General features: G+C 40.1%; 1 protein-coding gene across 1 annotated transcript in view; it reads right to left on the reverse strand.

Moving 5' to 3' along the window:
- UNC5D (unc-5 netrin receptor D) overlaps window positions 1-23,188 on the reverse strand; it is a 494,853-nt gene that overhangs the window by 199,310 nt on the left and 272,355 nt on the right. Inside the window, 1 exon segment of the mRNA XM_032468716.1 lies at window positions 10,890-11,033. Coding sequence (XP_032324607.1) covers window positions 10,890-11,033 — 144 coding nt within the window.

Genomic DNA, 23,188 nt, shown 5'->3' on the forward strand with positions numbered 1-23,188 from the left:
AACATGGTAGGCACTTAATTCTTCATGGATGTCTAGCACTTCCACACCTTAGTTAGCATTCCTTTGACACTTAACAAGTTTCCAGAATGCACCTTGTCCTTACTTATTCTGGTAGAGCAATGTTAAACTAATTGAAGAATATCACTAGATTCAAAATGTCCTCAAAAATTAAAGTTGTGTTTTTTTCTTTTTCTTTTTTTTGCTTATTTGTTTTGTTTTGCTTTGCTTTGCTTTTGATTAACATCCATTTGCCTTACCTGTTAGGAGGTTTCTTCAGTGGAGAAAATGAGAGATGAACTCAAGTAAAATTTATATTCTCTTCCTGATAAATGTCCACAGAGGTTTTTAGAGAAATGGTCATTTTCCAGGAAGTTTAAGGTTTATTTCACAAGAATAGCAGACCAAATTAAGCTGTGACTTCCTAACATGGTAGTGGCCCTATTTCTGCAAACCCTTCTTGGTAAAATAATAGTTGGCAATGGATGACATGAAGGAATGTTATTTGGGGAATTTGTGTTTTCATCACCCACAGCAGGACATGCTGTGAGTAAGGCACTGCTACCTAGCAGATCCCATCTTTAAGGCTGAAGTACTCAACTGTGCTCAAGGTAAGCAAAAGTAGCACAATTTTTATCATCTTACTCTATTCAGAGAATCACAATCTCTGAGAGAAGAATAAATTCAGATCCCCAAGGCATCTGTGGGATGTGGGTGCCCAAAATGGCTTTGTTGTTTCAAGTTGCATCTTCACAACTCAAGAAAATTTTGCATTCTACTCCATACTTGAATTTACATTTATATTTTACTGATCTGAAGGGGAATACAATTGATGTTTCAGAAAGAAGTATCATGACTAACTTGTGGCCACCAGCAGTGTTCCATACGAGGCTGACATTTTGAGAGACATGTGTAGTTAAAAATGACCTATTATGTAAAATGTTCCCTAATTTAGGTTTGCCCAATGTTTTGCTATGGTTAAATCCAGATGAGCTGTTTTTGGAGGGAACATCACTGAAGTGATAGTGTCTTCTCAGTCTATCCCATCAGAAGACAAGTACTATGGATTTGTCCCATTGCCGGGGATGTCAACTGCAATCATTTGATTAAGGTGACATGTGGGAGGATTCTCCAGGCACAGTTACTAATTCCTCCTTTGTAATTAGTAAGTATCTTGTAGAGAGATACTTTGAGATTATGTAAACATCCAGTTACTCCTAAAACTTTCACCCACTACTTTTAGCATTCATGATATTTGTCTAGATCAACTAATGTTACAATAGATGCTGAACAATTTTCCATTTCCATCATTCTATCTGTATTTATTCATTTATTCTATTATAAGGAAGAGCTGTCCCTTTCTCCCCATATTAGTATTCATTTATTTAAAAATATATCAGTGTAGATTCATGGATTCTTATTTAATGAGTTATAATTCTTTATTATGATCCCTTCAGATGCTCAAATTGTCCCAGATTTGGCCAGTGGAAGCCCCTTGTAGGTGACTGCTATTTCCTTTTTACATATTCAAACTGAGAAACATTATACAAGATAATTAACCTTTATACTTAAAAAGTTCAATGTAATGAACAACAAAGAAGAGTAAGGAATGATTTGGATTAAATAAGGCTAAAGAAACCTCTAAACTAAATGTAAGCCATGATCTAGGATTTTTGTTATTGTCATAAAGGACTTTACTGAACAGTCCATGAAATATGGTTAAAGTCTTTAGATTGGATAATAGTATTATATCAACATTAATTTCTTGTTAATTACATTACAATTATGTCAGAAAACATGCTTTTTAAAAACATACACAGTCTGGGAGTTATTCCTCCAGCCTCTTTCTTTTTCTTCAGTAATTCTTTGGCAATTCTAGGTCTTTCATGGTTTCATATAAATTTTATTATGATTTGTTCTAGTTCTGTGAAATACGTCCTAGGTAATTTGATAGGGATTGCATTAAATCTGTAGATTGCCTTGGGCAGTGTGACCATTTTAACAACATTGATTCTTCCAATCCAAGAGCATGGGATATCTTTCTATTTTTTTAAGTCTTTAATTTCCTTCATCAATGGTTTATAGTTTTCTGTGTATAATTCTTTAACCTCCTTGGTTAGATTTATTCGTAGGTATTTTATTACTTTGGGTGCTATTTTAAAGGGGATTGTTCCTTTACATTCTTTTTCTGTTAATTCATCATTAGTGTAAAGAAATGCAACTGATTTTTGAACATTAATCTTGTAACCTGCTACCTTGCTGAATTCTTCAATTATTTCAAGTAGTTTTTGTGTGGACCTTTTAGGGTTTTCTATATATAGTAACATGACGTCAGCATATAGTGACACTTTTACCTCTTTTCCAATTTGGATCCCTTTGATCTCTCTCTCTTGCCTGACTGCTGTGGCTAAGACTTCCAAGACTATGTTGAATAGGAGTGGTAATAGTGGGCATCCTTGTCTTGTCCCAGATTTTACTGGGAAGCTTTTGAGGTTTTCACCGTTGAGTACTATGCTGGCTGTAGATCTGTCATATATAGCTTTTACTATGTTGACAATGGGAGAAAATCTTTGCAAATGAAACCAACAAAGGCTTGATCTCCAGAATATATAAGCAGCTCATACGACTTAATAAGAAACAACAAAACAACCCAATCCAAAAATGGGCAAAAGACCTAAACAAACAATTCTCCAAGGAAGACAAAGAAATGATCAATAGGCACATGAAAAAATGCTCAATATCACTAATTATCAGAGAAATGCAAATCAAAACTACAATGAGGTATCACTTCACACCAGTCAGAATGGCCGTCATTGAAAAATCCACAAATGACAAATGCTGCAGAGGCTGTGAAGAACGGGGAACCCTCCTACACTGCTGGTGGGAATGCAGTTTGGTGCAGCCACTGTGGAAAACAGTATGGAGATTCCTCAAAAGACTAGGAATTGACTTACCATATGACCCAGGAATCCCGCTCCTGGGCATATATCCATATATATCCATATACTTCAGGATGACACCTGTACCCCAATGTTCATTGCTGCACTATTTCAATAGCCAAGACATGGAGACAGCCTAAATGTCCATCAACGGATGACTGGATAAAGAAGATGTGGTATATTTATACAATGGAATACTACTCAGCCATTAAAAACTGACAACATAACGCCATTTGCAGCAACATGGATGCTCCCGGAGAATGTCATTCTAAGTGAAGTAAGCCAGAAAGAGAAAGAAAAATACCATATGAGATCACTCATATGTGGAATCTAAAACAAACTCGCTCATATGTGGAATCTAAAACAAACAAACAAAAACAAACAAAGCATAAATACAAAACAGAAACAGACTCATAGATAGACATAGAATACAAACTTGTGGTTGCCAAGGGGGTGGAGGGTGGGAAGGGATAGACTGGGATTTCAAAATTGTAGAATAGGTAAGATTATACTGTATAGCACAGGGAAATATACACAAGATCTTATGGTAGCTCACAGAGAAAAAAATGTGACAATGAATATATATATGTTCATGTATAACTGAAAAATTGTGCTCTACACTGGAATTTGACACAACATTGTAAAATTATTATAAATCAATAAAAAAATGTTAAAAAAAAATACACAGTGAAGTATTTAGGGAAAAGAGAGCATCATGTCTGCAACTTCATCTTAACCAAGTAAAAAAATAAACCATAATTGTCTATATACAAATACACCCACAGACAAACACAGAAAGAGATAATGCCAAAGCAAATGTGGTTAAATGTTAACATTTCAAGATTCTCAGTAAAAGGCTTAAGGGAATTTTTTTTTTTTTTGGTACTATACTGCAACTTTTATAAGTCTAAATTATGTCAAAATTTTAAAAAATTTAAGAAAATCCTGTTAGTCCATACCTCACCTCCTCAGCCAGTGCAGTATCACCACCACCAGACACACAACACTTGCTTGCCTCTGTACAGCTTACAAGAGGATATGGTTCATAACAGGCATTTCTAATTGCCAGCCTGACCCCCCAAAACTCCATCTTAAAACTTAGCTCCTGTGATGTTGTCTCAGGCTTTGGAGCAAAATGAAATAATCCTGTCTCCGATTCCTTGTGGAATGTGTCCTAGTCTTTGGGGGCCAATTATTCTCGTCTTATAAGGCCATTACATGTATAAAGTGATTTCTTGAACCATCACCACTACTGCCACTATGGCCAGCTCCATGGGTGTGGGGCCAGTAGGGCTACATAGGGCCCCATGCTTGATTTAATGCTCTAATACTGATGGCTTGAAATTCTTAATTTTTGAATAAGGGGTGCCACATTTTCATTTTGCACTCAGTACCACAAACTGTACCCAGTCCTGCTGCCGCAAGTCAATGTGGCACCTTTGTATAAGTTGGACACCCATTAGAGCACAGGTCTTGGCTAGAAAACAGCACCTACGTGACAAGAAAAACGATCCCCTTCCCTTTATGTGACTACACCACGTTCCGGGGTGTGCATCCTGGCTGATGGAGCGGGGACTGCTGCATTGCAGCGCCCACCCCCTTCCTAGGCTAGACGCTCCGGTGCGGTGCACGACTTCACAGGGCACCTGGACTCTCAGATCCCTCAGCAATAATCACGTATGTTAATTTCAGTCTAAAGCAAAGGACTGACCTTTGGCCGAGTAGAACAGTATTCTCTCTTGACTCCGCCACGTTCTTCCAGGGGAGGGGGAAGGAGGCTTGCAAGCTTTTGTGCAATTTTTACCAAGTGCTGAGAATGGGTCTTAACATATTTCTCGTAACCCGTGAATAAACTCTGAGCTCTGAAAAGGGAGGAAGGGAAGAGTACCGGGAGTGCTGGCAGCTTAGGGGGCTTTCAGAGCCACGTGCTGCACATCATGGGGCTGTGTGGTTGTGATGATTCACCTACTCCCAATTCCCTTTTGACTTGTTCTCAGCTGAAGTAAACATTATTAGGAGTAGTTCACAAGCCAGGGAGGACAAAGATGAACTTTATAATAACCCTTGTGAGCTATGGGCTGGCTAAGAAGCCAGAGGCCATGTTAGTCCCATGGCACAATCATGACACATAGCTCACAGATGACCTTTCCTGGACCCGTAAATGGCACTGAGAGGGTTGCCTTGCAAACCAAACAAGCATTTATAATACAAAGGTGAAAGATAAAGGCTCTGTATTAGGCTCAGAGGTCAAAACAATGAGAATAAAGTAGTCTAGAAGACAGATCCTGAATAACGCAGAATCTTGAAGCAGGTTGCAATCTAATAAATTCACAAATAACTGCAAAATAATCATGATTCTGAGGAACTTATAATAAGTACCATAGGAGAAGTACTTTTAACTTATGCTGTAACAGCTCAAAGATGCTGGGGGCGGGGGGTGTACCTTTTCCAAGGGCTCAGTTGGTATCTCAGGCTGCTGAAGTCAATTAGTATTGAGGGATTTACTGAGGTTTCATAAAGGAGACAGCATCCACGATGCGCCTGGGATGTAGATGAGGGAGGAAGAGGTGGGAGTGTGAGATGGGGCTGAGAATGTGCTCAAGGAAGGAGAAAAAAGATGAGCTCATCAAGGAGGAGGGAAACAAGTCCATGTCCAGAATCTAAGCTGTCCCAACTCAGCTGGAGCCCACACCCGGGTACGGATGTAACGGGAGGAAAGACGGGAAAGGCAGGCTAAGACTGAATTTGAACACCAGATAGACGTGCCTCTGTTCGTTTTTAGATTTTATTTTGCCGTAAAGAGGGGGCTGATGACAGCTCTTAATAGGCAAAATTATTTATCAAAGCCATGAAGCCAAGAGCTGTAAGTGAGGTTTAACTGGATGTCGCCTCTAGTTTTCAAAAAGATACCACCACCCTTCTCCAACCCACACACACACAAAGCAAATATAAATAATGCTGGTTTTGCTATGGGCCTGTACAATTAGGTGGGGAGTTTCATAGCTTTAAAATGAGATTCTCCCCTAAGTTCTTTGCTCATTCTTGGCACAACTGCATAGATATTTTAGGAATACCTCAAATAAACTATTTAAAGTATATTCAGGACGTATTACATTTTATAGATTCCTTTAAAAAAAAAAAAAAACAGAACAGTGGTTCCCCGCTGCATTTTATCACAAGTGGCCAACTTGCTATGTGACTGTATCAGGCAAATGTGTCCCTTATCTCCCCAACCCGAGCTCCCATATTGGAGAAAAGGCTTGGGTGTCAGGAAGGGTTTAAGCACCCAAGGGTTAACAGCAGAGGCCAACCTTCTGCAGGCAGATGAAGGAGAGAGAAATGGGAAAGGAATGCAATGTCTCAACAGCCAAATGTTCACCCACAAAAATAAACAACTACAAATAACTGAAAATCCCTTGTTCTGACAACCGTCCAGCAGCAGAAGCAGCAGACGCCGCAGCATCCCCACCACCTCCATCCTGGCTGAGTCAGGCAAACACGACAAGGCCTGTGAGGGTCCCTCCCTGGAGGCGGGCTTCTGCCCGCCTGCTGGAGGCAGATGGGGGTTGGCTTTATTTATTTATTTCACCTTTGGAAAAATCACTTTGAAATGGGGCCTCAGCTATTTCCAGCCCCAGGCAGCTGGATGGGCAGCCAGCATCTCTCCCACACTGGGTGGGACTATTAAGGAAAATATAGTAGTTCAAGATGACAGGTATTTTGGCTACTAAAACAAAGCCCATACAATTTTTTGGCCACTAAGGCAGCAGAGAGTGTGTGTGCATGTGTGTGTGCATATGTGTGTGTGTGTAATCACATCATATATATACACATATGCATATGTATAATTTAAGTATATATTATCTATAATGTATAACATGAAATAAATTTATATTTAATATACATTTATATAATATGTATAAAGTACATATATTATATACATAATATACAATATATGTAATACAATAACTTGACCATGTGGAAGAATGCAATGTATTCAAAAACTGGGTAAGAAAGCAATCATTGCTTTCCTAAAGGAAACACTCATAGGTGCATGAACTTTGCTTTTTATGATGGTTCTCAAACTTCCATTTAATAGAAAGCAATCAACATAGCTTAGCAGCAAAAACACTCAGGGAGGGTGAATGGATAGAAGGTCTGGTTCCATGCCTGCCATCTGCTGGGGACCTTTGGTCAAGTCACCTCACCTTTCTGAACTTGGCTTTCTCAGCTATTAAGTGATGAAGTTGGAGGAATGGGTTAAATCAGTATTTCCCAAAGGGTGCTTCCTTAAAGGCGTCCTAGGGTCTTGCTACTCAAAGTATGGTCCACGGACCAAACGGCAGCGTCAGCATCTTCCAGGAACTCTTAGAAATAATAGGATCTCAGACCCTGGACTGGACACAAGGAATCCTTTAACTAAATCATCTACATTTTAATAGGAACCCAGTTGATCTGCATGCATGGTAAGAAACGGTGCTCTTGGACAAGATATCCCAAAGCTACCTGATCACAGAATCACCTGGATAACTTCATACAAACACAACTTTCCTCGTCTGCCCTTAGTATGACCCAATGGCTCTGGGGTAAAAGCCAGGAAACTGCATAGGTAAGTGACACCCCAGGTGGGTCCATTTCAATGAAAATATGAGTGACATAAATTCATAAGTAACTGTGTCTATATTGTTTTCCTTTAAAATGGAATGATCTCCAAGTAATATCATGCCCATGAGCTTCCTGGTCTTTTTGCAGAGATCAGCCAACATGGTCAGGATAGGACATCCCTCAGCGGACTGCCCTGGATGCCATGAAGGTTTTGCCCACTGCAGTTCTGAAACTGTTAAATTCTTAACGGATCATTGGTTAAATGCAGGAGGCATAAGGCGCTCTGATGTAGAGCTACAATAATTTAATGAATAATATAAAAATGATACTAATTTTGCAAAGTTCCCTCAAGACAATTGTCATCAGATTCATAAGCTACATTCATATATCAAAATCCTTATTTAGCACATTAAGATGTCATCAGTACTTCAAAAACCAATCTTAAAAAGAAGAAATATGGTGACAATTAGATCCAATTTGGCTTTTCATTTATTGGGAATAAAAACTATCCTCATGTGCAATGTGTTAGTTGCTGGGAAGTGCTTGCAAATAGCAGCCAGAAATCTCTTATTTCAACAAAATGTGAAAGTTAAAAAAAAAAAAAAAAGTTTTTTCTCGCCTCCTGGAAGCAAATCAAAAGAATTCCAAGCAAGGTCCTACAGGCATTTTTTTCCTCTCCACTTCTGATGCCATTAAACGTAGTTAAATTTCAATTTACATTTTAATGTACACTGGTCCCCAAGTCAAATGTAATATTTAATGACAAATCATGTCTTGACTTGCATAAATAATTTTAAATAAATTAAAGAAGCTATCACTTGCTACATAGGAAGATTAAAAATATGTTGTGAATATTAGAGATTAAGTTAACTGCATAATATAGGCTTTAATGATATTCTTTACATAAAAATCACATCTCTATCATATTTGTATGTGCACATCATATACAAGAATGACAAAATTTGTTAATCCCTGAAGAGATTTGCAAGATCATTACCACAAAAGTATCAGATGACTCTAAAAACATAGGAAGTGATAAAAAATAAATGGAAAACACTTTTCTAACATTCTTTGATCCTATCACACTTGGGAGAGCTGGATACCAAGGGCTGGCCTAGAATGGATTTTTAGAGTCTCTACAGCCATAACCCTCAGAAAAATGACTAAGGCACTAAAATTTTAATTCAGTTCAATTAGTTTAAGTATTAACACACTTACTGGCAAATGATACTGGTGCTCTGGCAGATCAAATATGTCATAAATAATAACTAATGATGGATAAGACTGTGTTATTGATAACCTCCAGGTTAGGTATGGTTTTAAACCATTCATAGTTATCAGTACCTCTAACTCTTCCCAATAATTCTATCAAGTAAGCACCCTTTTATATGATATTAAGACACAGAGACATGAATAAATTGTCCACCATCACAACACTAAATAGCGGAGTCGGACCTGGAAATCAACAGGACTCCAGAGTCTGAGCTCTCAGCCACCAGGGTACACACTTAATGAAACTGGAAACTTTAGGAGCAAAGGCACAAGTCAGAGAAGTGAGGGTGACACACTGAACAGCACAGAGCCTATAAGAATGAAGTGCAGTGGATATGAGCAAAGGCTATGGGGAATTAATAAAGGTTGGCTTGAGCCACTCTTCGCCGAACTTCGAAGCAAGGGTGGGGTGGAGGGACCGCCTGGAGGTTTGTAGTAGGCATGGGACAATCAGGAATTAAGTGAGCAAGTAGGGAGGTGAGAGAGGTTGGGGGTGGACAGATTAATAAAATGCCACTTAAGATAACTCAGAGAGTAGGTCACGTGGGGCTTGGGGAAATAGAGAAAGAAAGGAGAAAATGACACTGAGAAGAAGGAAATGGGGGGAAGCTGTGTTGAAATTCACTCTGTGTTTTGGCTTCTCCCTTCTTCAAGCTCCAGAGGATAATCCTCTCCACCCTGAGCAGGGTCAAATGTCGGGAGCTAGCCTCGCCAAGGCCACCTGGGAGCACAGAGCTCGATGTGTAAAATCAAACACGTTCATGCTCTCAGCTGACCTGTCAAAGTATTTGTGAACTAAAATTAACTAAGTCATGATAGGAAGCCTATTTCCCACAGCTCTTACATCAAGAGCACAGCTTACAAGATGACTTTCTTTTTGGCCGACTAGGGTCCAGTCAACATTCAGGAAGGAGCCTCCCAAATCTCCGGTACAGGGAAGGGGATATGGATGTGTTGAGAGGAAGATTTCATTTCCCGAAAACATAAATGTCTCCGCAAATAGCAATTCACTCTTTTTTTTTAATATAGAATACTTTTTGGAAGGGAGGTTATTAGGTTTATTTATTTATATTTTACTTTAAAATTTATTTTTTTTAATGGAGGTACTGGGGATTGAACCCAGCACCTCGCGCATGCTAAGCACACACTCTACCACTGAGCTATACCCTCCCCACCTAATCCTATTCTTAATCCATAAACCATCAACATTTGCCAGGAAGAATTCCTTGAATCCTCCAATAAATCCCCCTTGTCCCTTACGCTTCACAGCATTCTCAAACAGCAGCATTTGAATAAAACAACAATAACCATCTCTGCCCTCCATCTCTCCATCTGTTTCTGGAGGAGTGTCTGCACTCCTCGGCACACAGAGGAGATTTTATGTGGACCCCTCGGGGTGGGTGGGATGAAGACATTTTAAATGAGAGAGGAACTGTGTGTATTTCTAAACCTGTTTGAGATGATAAAAAACACTGATGCTAAAACATGATAAAGAAATCTTAGACTCTCCTGAAAGGCAACCTCCTTTCTTCCCCCACCCCTCCGCCCAAGTCCTACTTAGGTCAAACAAATGCAGTTTTAAAACCCATTTCCATGTTTTAAGATTCAGAGAAAAGAGGTTTAACAGTAGGCTATAAAACTCCCTTAATCTTTAATGTCTTATTTTTGCAGATTTGCTGGAAAAGTACCATAAACAGTCATTGCACAGCTCTCCCCATCACTGCCCCCTGAACTGCGGCACTGCTGATGAACAGCAGACCCACCTGCGTGCTCCCCTCCCCCCCAGGAACCATCTTCCCCTGGTATTGTTGATGCACCTGCACTCTGACAATCTCGGCAGAATCTCTTAGCCAGACTGATCTGCTGATTGTGCTCCAGAGGGAACGATCAGCCATTTAAAATACAATTTTAAAAGAGTGAATTGAGTAGAGGTGGAGACAGTTCTGACGGTTTCTTGCCGGCCTCTCATTTCTATTCTGCAGAAGCACCTGGTATGTCCAAAGCCCCTCTCTGGCTCTATTTGAGGCTAGTCTGTGTTCCAACAGGACAAGAAGGTCACTCAGGATATATACTCACAGGCTATGCGCACGGAGGCCTTCCTGCTCTTGGAGGTCCCCAGATGGCTCCAAGCCACACACTGGCACCAGTAGTCCTCGGGCCCGTGGAAGTCCTCCACCTGTTGCCTGGTGACATTGATAAACACCTCCCGGACCTTCAAGCCTGAAGAGGAGACACAGCAAATCCACTGAGGCCGGTATATTCCTCAAAGAGAAAGTTCAGGCTAGCCCAACCTTTTCCTGGTAATTAAACAATTCTGTTTTTAATCAAGGGGAGGTTTTAATTACTTTGACAATAACGTATTACTGCTAATTAAATTCCAGCAGCTGAGTAGGCTGGAAAAAACAAGTGTGAAGTATCATCCACCAACGTGGCTCTCATAAAGTAAGCATCATTTTCATGGTACCTTGACATCCTGCTTTTGCTTTGTCCTTCTTAGTGCAAAATCTACTATGAGGAACATAGCCCCAAATTCACCGCTGGGACTCCAAGGCTGAAGAGGCCTCAACAAACCAACTCCAGAGACACAGTTCCAGGTGGTTTTAAATACCCACACCCCTGGTTCTGGCAGTGGGAGAGGGTCACTCTTGCAGTGTGGGTTAGAATAAAGAGGGGGTGGTGAACACACATGGAATGGGCAGAGAGGATGGGAATCCAAGGAAAAACCAAAAACTCTGGACAACAAATGGCATGCAGACAAGTGGAGCTAAGTCAGTCCTGAAGCCATGGGAGGAGAGTCCAGGCAGGTCCCTGGAACAACAGAAGAGGTGTTCACAGAAAGAGGGGCTAAGGGTACACCTTGACCTTGTAATGTTTTATTACTGTATTTTTTCCAAACCTCTAGCCAAGGACGGTCAGCATTTCTTTCTTTGGGAAGGACAGTCACCTTACATGAAGTGCCACAGAGGAAAGGACACCCTCCCTCACTAGTATCAGTGAAATCATTACAAGCGGGGGCACAGCCCTCACAGTCGGCGTGTTCTCGCCAGCCAGCGAGCACTCACCAAGGCTGTGCCTTGTCCTGGGATAGGCAGCGTGGAAGAAAAAGACGATGCTTACTGAATTCCACTCAAGCACCTAGCATCACAGGATAAGCCTGAACCTAGTCACTCATCACACTTCCGCTGTGCCCTGATACCGTAGAGGCCACTGGACTCCTCACCTTGCAGGTGAGAGAACTCTGATGCAGAGGCATGGGTCCGCAGTCACACAGCCTGTAAATGGAAGATCCAGGGTTTGAACCTAGATCTGATCTGTCTTACACCCAAACCAGCACTTCCTATGGGTCTCCCTTAAAAATTCTGTTCTGTCCTCATTATTTTAGTTACTGATACTTAACTATGGAAATAAGACTAACGCGTGGATGATTGAAGGAAAAATTAGGAGCATAACTATGCTTTTTCCTTTAAGCTCAAAAAGAATTCAAGAGACAGAACCATCAGTATAGTTTCAAGGAACCAGGGACTGTTGGTTGAGAATGTGGAATGTGATTAGATCCTGGGTGACTGGTAGGATTTAAAGAACAATAAGGGAGGGTGGAATTAGACTGAGGAAACATTGCCTTCTACCCAATCAATAACATGCTATTTATAGTGTGTGATGTGTGTTTTATGGCCACATAAATCACGGTGTACATACTTGGAGTTATACTTTCTAAATCTGTGGGCAGTCCCACATCCAGGAAATCATCTTGATGACAGTTGATAATTCACATCTCCCATGACTCCGCACAGTGCAGAAATATACCTTTTTGCCCGTCAGAGACGTAACAGTCCTGAAAGCCATCTCCCACATCAAATAGGAAAGAAGCCTTAGAGGGGTTTTTATTGTTATTGCCGCTTTAAAAAATTTTTTTTGCACTTAAAGTAAATGGGAGTAGGAGGATGAGGGCAAGGAGAAGGTGGAATTGACAGGTGAAGCTAAAAAGAGACTATCAGAGAAAAAGAATAAAGATTGAAAAAAGGCTAGGACAGAAAGCAGACTGGAGTGGGGCGCCCACATTGGGAGTTTGAAAGTAAGACTGAACAAACAAAAATAAGAAACTAGGCCATAGAGATAAGGACTTGTTTTATATTTTATATTTTTGATTTGAGACAAATAATGGATGATCTACTTTGAACAGAGCAAGGGAGGAGAGAGAACACCACATCAACACATCCAGGTGCGGGTAGAGTATCTTTGATGCGTCCGAGCTCCACTGTCGTGGGATGGAGAGACCTATTGAGACAAAATACGTCCATCATTTGGGAATCAGGGGTTTCAGTGAAGGAGCACTTGATAAGCTTGAAAGGTCAGAAATGTGTTCAAGCTAATGGGGAACAATTCTAATATTAATTTTATTTTCTCCATCTTATAGGACTATCTAAAGCCACCGGTTTTCTCTAGGCTAGAAATGGAAGATAAACACCATCTCAAAAGTGGTTCAAGATTATTATTATATTATTATTATGTTAAGTAGGGAGTTTCCCCATCAAATTTCAAAATGGACTATGATTTAATCTAGAGGCCATGGTGTTTTAGGGATACCCGGGGCCTGGTTTAATGAGATAGAGGAAGACACTCAGAAATAGAAATGACCATCATGAAGGAGTAAGTTTACACTCACAGACTCTTAGGAACAGAAGGTAGTGCCCACTCTAGAATAAGTTTACACTCTAGATCCCTGGAAACACAGGCCCACTCAGGGAACCACCAGGGTCAGGCAGGAGGTAGATGGGGCAGGGGAACACGTGGGCAAGAGCCCATGTTTCCGTGGGAAGCAATAAGAGGTGGGATAAAAAGATTGTGAGTTGACTACTTCGAATCATTTCAGTGGGTTCTGGGACAGAATGGCTGCCCAGAGATGTTTCGTACCTGGTCCTGGGGTGAGGGCAGGGGAACACTGGCCAAGACTGTAAGAGCTTGATAAAAGGAGTGGCTGAGCTCTTAGAGGAGCTCTGCATCAGTTGGTCTGCACATGAAAGGCGTGCTCATAAGCCCGCTGTCTGCAGTCTCTAGATTACTCAGCCTCAGGCAGGGGTCCCTCCAGGGCCAGTAAGACCCCAAGACGTCCGAGCTTCAAATACAAAAACTCAAAAACATGGATAGATAGCTGCACATTTGTTTTGGAAAGCATAAACAGTAAGCTATGGACCCCCACCACTCAAGGTCCTAACTGATCTCACCTCGTTCTTGTCAAGACATCTTGCAACCCCTCATCCAGACTAACCACAGTTGAAAAGCAAATGTAGAAGTCATTATGTCAACATTAGGATGGCTCAGTTTCAAGTTCTTCACAGAGGCTCCTTACGGGATTGGAGAAGCAAAATGAATATAAATCAACTATTTCCAAACACAGTGTATTTTTCCTTCAGGTAGCACCAGGGTGGCAAGCCTCTTTAAAAGGCCACAAGTAGGAGTTGGGGGGTAGAGCTCAGTGGTAGAGCACGTGCTTGGCGTGCATAAGGTCCTAGGTTCAATCCCCAGTGCCTCCATTAAAGCCAAAAATATATATACACACATACATATATACGAAGAAAAAAGGCCACGCGTGACATCACTATCTCCCCAAAAGTATAGTGCCTCTCTGGATCGGGCCTTTTTACACTAGCATGAGGTCTTCAGCCTTGTCAAAGCCATCCCCTCTAGGAAAACCCTTGGAAAATCATAAACATGTTATTTCTATTATAACTTTCTCCACCATAACAAAAAAATAACTATTGATTAAAATCCATCTTTAAATAGTATATTCTCTCTCAAATCTTCACTATGGCTCTGTCTAGTGGATATATATGTATTTACACACATACATACACAAATACATATATATGTGTGTATTTACATATATACATGAGAAACCACACGAGAAACATTCATGCAAAGCGGCTCAAGGAAGGACTCCTCTACCCACCCGCCTGCCCTGAAGTTCACCCAGTAGTGCTGCAGAGAGAGCCTCTCCTCCATCTCCAGAGATGGCAGCTAACTTGTTCACAGGAAATGATACAGGAGAGCAAAAATCCCAGGCAAATGGAAGATGGCATCTCATAAATAAGACGAGCATTGTACCTGATAACTTGTGTAACTCTAATAAGCATGGAAAAGTCCAACCCTTTAAATTATTGCACAAATTACAACCATCAGCCTTTGTTATGGAGGAGAGTCTTACCGAAGATAAAAATATGACTATGGGACTGATATGCTAATAAGCTTTCTACGCTGCTGGATGGTTTAGCTGTAGATAGACTAATGTTGGCAGCGGGTGAATAATTGCTCTGCATGTACTCAACATAACAGAGCAGCACGGAACTTCATCATTTGTCAGCTTTATTTGTTTAAATGAGAAAAATGCTGACAGCAGTTACTGCCGTAACCCCTTTATTTACCAGATAGGAAACACTAGCTACTTCGAGCAGGTCTAATCCTATTGGGAGAATAAAGTTAAGAGAATTTTCAAACTAACTGAAGATATATGCTTCTCTATTCAAAGAAGAGACCTATAGAAGACAGGAGCAAACAGAGGAAGGATGAAAATCATTTATTTTTGGTCATCTTTTAATAAAAGGGCTCTAGTCTTAGTCCTAACTTGTTCTGTAGAAAAGAAAGATTCTAGAATAGCACTGAGCATTCAGCACCATGCGAGCTGCAGCCAGTGCCCACCAACAGCTGTCCCCACCCCCCCCCCCGGCCTTTCATCTGTTGTCAACATCACATTTGCAGGAAGCCCCTCAGTGGCATCCTGCTGTGGTTCTTCTTCCCAGCTGGTTATCAGATGCACCTGGAATGGGCACATGGGGAGGACCCGACAGTTCTCTGATGCTGACCATCTCTCACAGTCTTATGTTCGATCTTTGGAAGTTCTCTGCAGTAGGATGCTCAGCTCATCAACTAAACAACTAGATTCAAGAAGGGAGGTGAGAACCCCTCTTCCTCCTGTCAGACTCCCAAAGCACATAAAAGCAGGAAGAGACAAGCAAACTAGAGTCTGGTAAATTGTGGCCTCATCCTAGTCTCTGTACCTGTCTCCCTGGACAATTTTAACCGAGCATTTTACCTACTGCGTGCCTGGTTTTCCACATCGTATGATTCATGATTGAGAATTAACCAAGAGAATGATTACACAGCTTTCATAGACCAAGCTCCAAAGAACCATTTAACACAACTTTGTGAGTAGAAGTGGGCCTTGCTCAATTTTCTAGGGGAGAGAAAAAAATCAGTCTCCCTATGAAAAGCAACCATCTCATATTCAGAGCCTTTGATAATAGACCATCACATCCATAGGTATCTCTGATGCCTGCAAATGGCTCCGAGATAGTCCTTCCTGACTGTCTCCTGAGAAGACAGAAAGCAGCTCATTTAGCTACAGGAACAGCATCCACACCTTATCCAAGGGCATGGACAGGTTTAGAGTCTAGAAAATATGCTTGAACAATGGAGAAAGTTCCCCATATTTTGTTTATTATTATTGACTATTATACCATTTGTAGGACCCTTTTATTAATGTCATCACACACATTATCTTATTTCATCTTAATACCATGCTACTACTATTTCTATTATTATTTTGCTGCAAGCCCCGTATCATAGGAAATAGATCAAAGACATCATACAGTTTACCATGTACACTATTGGAAGAAAAAATTGCCTTGAGTGTCTATGTGCCTGCCTCTGTGCCAGGTGAAGCTACTTGTAACAAGGTAGATGGTCAAGATTTGTGCCCTCAAGGACCTTCTAGGCTGGAGGGAGAGGCATTTCAACCTGCCCCAACAATGCAGTATGACAACTGCCAGGCCAGCAGAAGCGCAGACTGCTACAAGATCATACAAGAGGGACTTCTAACTTCTCCATTCCACCAGCAAAACCTTCTGGGGGTGGGTGGCACCCTACCTACGACTTAAAGGCTCTCTCCTTACCCAATACTTAGCTCAGTGTCTAGGGCAAGGCTCTGGTCAAGACACGTGAATCTGATACATATTTGAAGTTTTAAAACTCTGAGACATAAGAAAACAGTTTCACAGAACTGGGCCTCCATTTCTTGGGGGAGCTTAGATGTCTTTGGGCTAACATGCTACTGAAAGTAGCAAATCAAATGTAGATAATTAAAAGGTAGAACCACATTTCATTTTACTGGCAGATATTTAATTAGGGCTAACTGTCTTTTGCCACTTCATCCTAGCAACAAGATTAGAATGTATTTTCATTAAAAAAAAAAAGTCTTCCTTTGAATGTGCACTACGCCTAATGAATCCTCTTTAGTTTCCCCTGGATAATAACCCTCCACATACTCCTCAGAAGCACCGCGAGTTCACTCTTAAGTACAGACACGAAGAATACACCCAAGCTCTCCAGTTTCTTCCACACCAGAGATTAGAATTAATCAGCACAGAGGTGTCTGGCAGAGGAAAGCAAATTAACTTGATAGTGTTGGCTGATAACAGAGAGAAGGGAAACTTAAGAGGCAGAGGTGGAGAGGGTAGGGTTATTCCGAGGACAGCATTCCATGAACGACTCACTCAGACATCATACTCACCGCTTGTGGGCAACACAGTCATGATTTCCAACCCTGGTGTCCCAATTAATGGCTTTCCATTCCCACCAGCACTAAAACTACCCCATTAGCAGACCATGCCCCGAAGTCAAGACATATATCACACAACGTCTATCCTTCCCAGTGTTACCATGGTCCCTGAAATAACGTAAGGACTAAATATGAACTGATGGAGTGAATCACAAGCAAAGAAAATGTCATGGTATGAAATACAAATATTGACCTGCTAATATTGGCCCTTTTATCTTTTTGGAATAGAAAAAGTACTTAATTTTCTATTTGTTTTTGGAAGCATAATTACCAGCCACTTGCCCCATTAAAAAAAAAATAGCATTTTTGTATTTATCATTTTGAAGGCTACCCTTGATTAAGTAATTTGCTATGCACCAGACCCTAAACTGGGCATGCCACATATATACATTTAACAATAGTTCTATGTGGGAAATACAATTATGACTGCCATTTTATACCTGGGAAAACAGATGAAAGGACGCTAAGCAAGAGATCTACCTTTTAAAGTCTGTAAATGGGAAGTCAGATTTAAAACGTGGGAGATATCATCCAGCACTAATATCCATGCTTAATTTAACCACTAGACTAGCTCCGGGTTTTTTTTTTTTTTTTTTTTTTTTTAAAGATTTCTATGCCAACTAAAGATTGACTCGCCATGGTCATCTGCCATCTGGTTCTACAAGAATGAAGTCATTCACCATTGTAGCGACTGACCTTCAACACACCCTGAAAGGCATTCAGGGCAGAGATCGGGAATGAGGCACTCTGTGCTCTGGGAAAAACTGGCAGAACGGGCACTCAGATAGTTATTTTCAGGAGATTTTATGAGCCCAATTTCTTGCATCTTCTCATATGTAGAAAAGCACTAAAATCATTAACAGTGACATCTGCTCCTCATGACTAGCAGCAAGTCTCCGCCAAAATGTGTGCTTAACTGCACGTACTCCCTTCACTAGTATCATATGTAATACTGAGTTTCTCCCTGTCTCTTCAGAGCAGTTCCTCAGAGCTATCTGAGAGGCTGTCTCCCGGGCTATAGTCCTCATTTTGTCCCAAATAAAACTTAACTCACAACTCTTACCTTGTGCAATTTTTTCAGTTGACACATAATTACTTCAAGAAATACACTTCTAACTGTTGTATCAACAGAAAAGATTGAAAAAGTCCAAGGACACTATTTAAGAATTTAGGGTTTAAAACAAATCTCTGGTCAGTATCAGGAATTGTTACTAAAATACATAAAATGGTTAGCTGCCTTCTATCTCTGCTAAGAATGGAATGAGAGTAAACAGTCTCCATCTTTTCACAGGGGAAGTTTAATTAGACACAAGAGACAAGGCCTTCATATTCTTTCACAAGTTTTTGGAAGAAATTCTTAATATTTTCCTGAAAACCGTTTAAGAATATGTCAGTCCTCTCTGAGCAACAGTGATGATCAAGATGAAATCTGGGGTGGGAAAGAAAAATGTTTCTGTAAGAGTTTTAAACCCACCAACTATCAATGGAACACCTGAGAAACTGATTATTGCTGTATTATGTGGTCTTAAATATATGCTTCCCAAATGTACCTAGGTGATTTGTGAATCACTGAAGGTAACTTCAAATTAATGATTTTCTGGAAGATACTATATTCAAATCCCCATCATCAGCACAGTAAAGTTCTTAAATATAAACTCTAAAGATTTAATACATTTTTATTCCTCCTCTTCTCCCATTTCTCAACACAATCCATTAACCTTTTATCCCCAGAGAATGACTCCAGTTGTTTAAGAAGGAAATCACACACAATGAAATCCCTGAAATGATATTCTTTAATAAGAAAAATATTAGTTTACTGGAGTTGAGACTTTTCCCAGAACACATTGAAATACACATTATTTCACTCATTAGAGTTCGATATCTCCAAGGTAGAATAAGTAAGAACCATGGAGCCTTGTTAAGGAAACTCCGTTTTTATTGAACAATAAAGAAGTGGTTTAGTTTATTGATAACTGAAGCTTCCCACAGGCTACATTATACTGATTGCCAAGGACAGGTTTTGTTGTCGAGTGTTGTTTTTCCGTGTGTCTGTGTGCATGCACGTGCCTGCTTATTATATTGAAACTCTTAATTTCTGTGTTATTGAACAATCCACTCCTTTCTCAGGGGCATTATTCCTGAATTGGGATTGCCTCTCAACTCCAGATATGAACAGAGGAAAAACACAAGGAAGAAGACTTCCCATATTTCCAAATGAAATGAGGCAGAACAAATGAAAGAAGACCGCTCAGTTTGTGCAGAGAACGTAAAGTGTACATTACTAAGAGGTATAGCCACGTCTGTGCAAACACAGTAACTCATGTCAAATAAATTGTGCTTTCTGCAGGAAAGAACTCTAACTCTGGGTTTTCCAAGCTAAATTGCATGAAAACACACAATCCTTTTTCTTCGTATTTGAACTGCTCGATGACAGGGCCAAATTACCACAAAGGCCAAAGACAGTTTGCAGCCTTTAACAACTGAAAGGACTTATTGCTTCCAATTTGGAAATACAAAAGATGCTGTGTTGACTCCAAACACTCCCAGGTCCTACACATTTCCCATTAGTTCTGTGAAGCAAGAAAGTTTGTAGAATAAAAAGAACAGCCAAGTTCCCTGGGATTTTAGAAATGGAGACTCTGTTGGCTGGAGATTGAAGCAGTTACTTCCAACTTCTTAAAAGAACATGGACAATCCTCTACCTCTGGTCAAATGTGGTCCCACTGTCCTTGGCTTCTTGGCATCATTCACATCTACTGGGCTGGCAGGAATTATTTTTCAGGCCCCATCAAAAGCCATTAAGGCCGTAAAGGTCATCAATTCCTGTGCTCAAGCTCTGCGCCGGAGAACCCAGGGGAGGTAATGCATCTATTTTTCAATACCTGAGGCCATTTTGTTTCCAACTTTAATTGCACTTATGCTTTGGTTTAGGATATAATATCTTCACTCATCTTGCTCCAATTTCCACTTTTCCACTATTAATACAGAGCTTAGGAAACATAATTGCAGTGGGTGGTAGACAGCGATTTTCATTAACTACACAGAAGAAAAACAGTTTGAGGGAGAGACACTTCTTTCCTACTGATTCAATCAAAATGACTTGGAAGAAAAGGTTGTGCTTATTAAATTCTTTTCAAAAAAGTAGCTGTTAAAATTTAAATTCGTTCTTAACAGCTTTTTTTTAAAAATTGGTGTATCATCTCTTCAGGTTTTGTCATTTATGATTTTTTTGTTCTTCCCAGTTCTTTAGAAATTGTGGCTTTTATTGGTTTTTTTTATTTTACTTTTTTTAAAGGAAGCAAAGAGGGGAGGGTTTTACATGGAGGCAGAGAATGTAATCAACGCTGCTGTCTGCAAAGCATGGAGTTGCCTAGCAATGCTAAGGGAAGTAAAAGGGGAAGCAATAACAAAACAGAATGTTGTGAAATTACTAGAGGGTACAGTGTTAAACTGGCCTGCAATACTTATCAAGAGGTCATTAAATGAGAACAGATATAGGATTTTCTAGCAGCAGTATTAAAAAAAAAATTGGTGATCGTTTTTCAGTGTTCTTCCTATCTTTTATTTGGAGCAGTTTACCCAAAGGGGTTCTGCTATTTTGAGTTCATTACTGGGCAAAATCTAGGACAGAAATGTCTAAGGATAAAACACACAGCCCCACGGAGCCACTAGCATTTGAGTCCTTTCCAACTGGACTAATTTGAGTGTGAGAGACATAAACCTTTCATATTCTACCACTGCTTTGTGAATTTTTGCTCATATGGTAAGTGTGTCAAGAGTCTTGTTTGAAGTCTTCCTGCCAAGGTAAGTGGGCCTGCCACTGTTTGTGACTCAATCTCTCCCAACACCAGGTCAATCCACCGAGGTCTATCCAGGATCTCAACCCTGGGAGCACAGAAGCAGAAACTTTCCTGACACCAAGACTCAATTTGCCCTCTTTGGTTTGATTTTGCCAAGTCCTTCTTTAAAGAAGAAAACACAGACATTGTCATATTAAGTGAAATAAGCCAGAAAAAGAAAGAAAAATACCACATGATATCACTTATATGTGGAATCTAAAAAATGAGACAAATGAACTTGTTTATAAAACAGATACAGACTCACAGACATAGAAAACAAAATTGTGGATACCAGAGAGGAAGCAGGGGTGGTGGACAGTTAAATTAGGAGTTTGGGATTTGTAGATACTAACTACTATATATAACAGGTAAACAGTGAGGTTCTACTGTATAGCACAGGGAATTATATTCAGTACCTGGTAACAGCCTATAATGAAAAGAGTATGAAAAGGAATATATATAAAATATATAAAAAAACACTGAATCACTATGCCGTACACCAGAAATCAACACAACATTGTAAACTGACTATACTTCAATTAAAAATAATAATAATAATAAGGAAACTATACCTAGAATCCTGGAAATGTCTCTGTATCTTAGGTTGTTGCAAACTTCTCTAACAGTGCCAGAAGCACAACATAGAGTAAGAGATTGGCCCTTACAGAGATGGCAGAAGTGGTCAGGAATAAAGAAATTCCAATGGAACAGCTGTAGGATTATACACTCACAGAATTAAACACTACACGGACTCACAACAGAAAATGCCGAGCTGTATGTCGAAACCCATCCTTACATTAGTAAGGGAATTTGTCAGTATTTTGATTGGAAAGGAGAGCACAGGAATCTGTACATAAAGGTGGCTTACAGTGACAAGGAAATGTATCAGAAGTGTAGATAACAAGATCTGGGTTCTAAAAATAGCTATGCCACGAACTACTTGTATCTCTTGGAACTTTTTATTGAATGTATAAAATAGGGCTGTTAGGTTTACAACTGAGATCCCTTTCAGTTCTCACATTTAGATTCCAGAATTGTAAGCATGCTTTTGGTCTGAAGAATAACACCTGTAAAACAAGCACTTTTGTTTTCTTCCTCACACTAGTTCCAAAGCGAAAAGAACAGAGAACTCTGACAAGGTTTTAGGTATTTCTCTACCTTTTGAAGTTATGTATTTATTCTGCAATCCCACACTAATGCTTAGCTTGGCTTACATGTATGTTTAATTCTGTACCTCCTCCTTCATTGATTCCAAAGCAGAGACACAGTATTACCTGAAGATCTTTTTGCAATAATTTTCCCCCTTCACTCTGGAACACAGCCTACCCTGTTCACCTCTTTGCTGGCTGCTGACGATCCTCTTCCTGCCTCCTAAGGAGGTGTGCCTCTAGTTCCATTCTCTTGTCACATAACCCATTCTCTCTCGACAACTCCATCTCCATGGCTTCGCTCTTTACTGATGATTACCAAAGCTACTTTTCTACCTCTGCACTCTACCAAGTTCCATCTCTACATGTCTTCATTATATCCCTTAAGAATTTCAAATGCAGTTTGTTCAAACGATCATCTCAGCCTTTTCTCCTTGCTAATGTGATTACTTTTATGAATTGCATTACCCTTCTGCTTCTGTTTATAGAGATTTTTATTTCTCCTTCATTCATTCATTCCATCAGCTATTAAGTTTGATTTGTTAAAGTGCTTCTCACATCAGGTACCTAGTTCTTATTTCTGTGGCCATTACTCTAGAAGCACACCTTACTTTCTCAACTGAATTGTCCAGCTTCCCATTCCTGTTTCTTCCTGCCTTTCCAAGCACTTGTGCCAGACTCATCTTTTGAAGCATAACTTCAAAGACACTGCATTCCCAGTGTCAATGTAATCAATCTCCACTACCAGTAAAGTATCCATAAAGTTAAGTAAAGAAC

This window comes from Camelus ferus, chromosome 26 (assembly GCF_009834535.1).
Source record: "Camelus ferus isolate YT-003-E chromosome 26, BCGSAC_Cfer_1.0, whole genome shotgun sequence".
NCBI lineage: Eukaryota > Metazoa > Chordata > Mammalia > Artiodactyla > Camelidae > Camelus > Camelus ferus.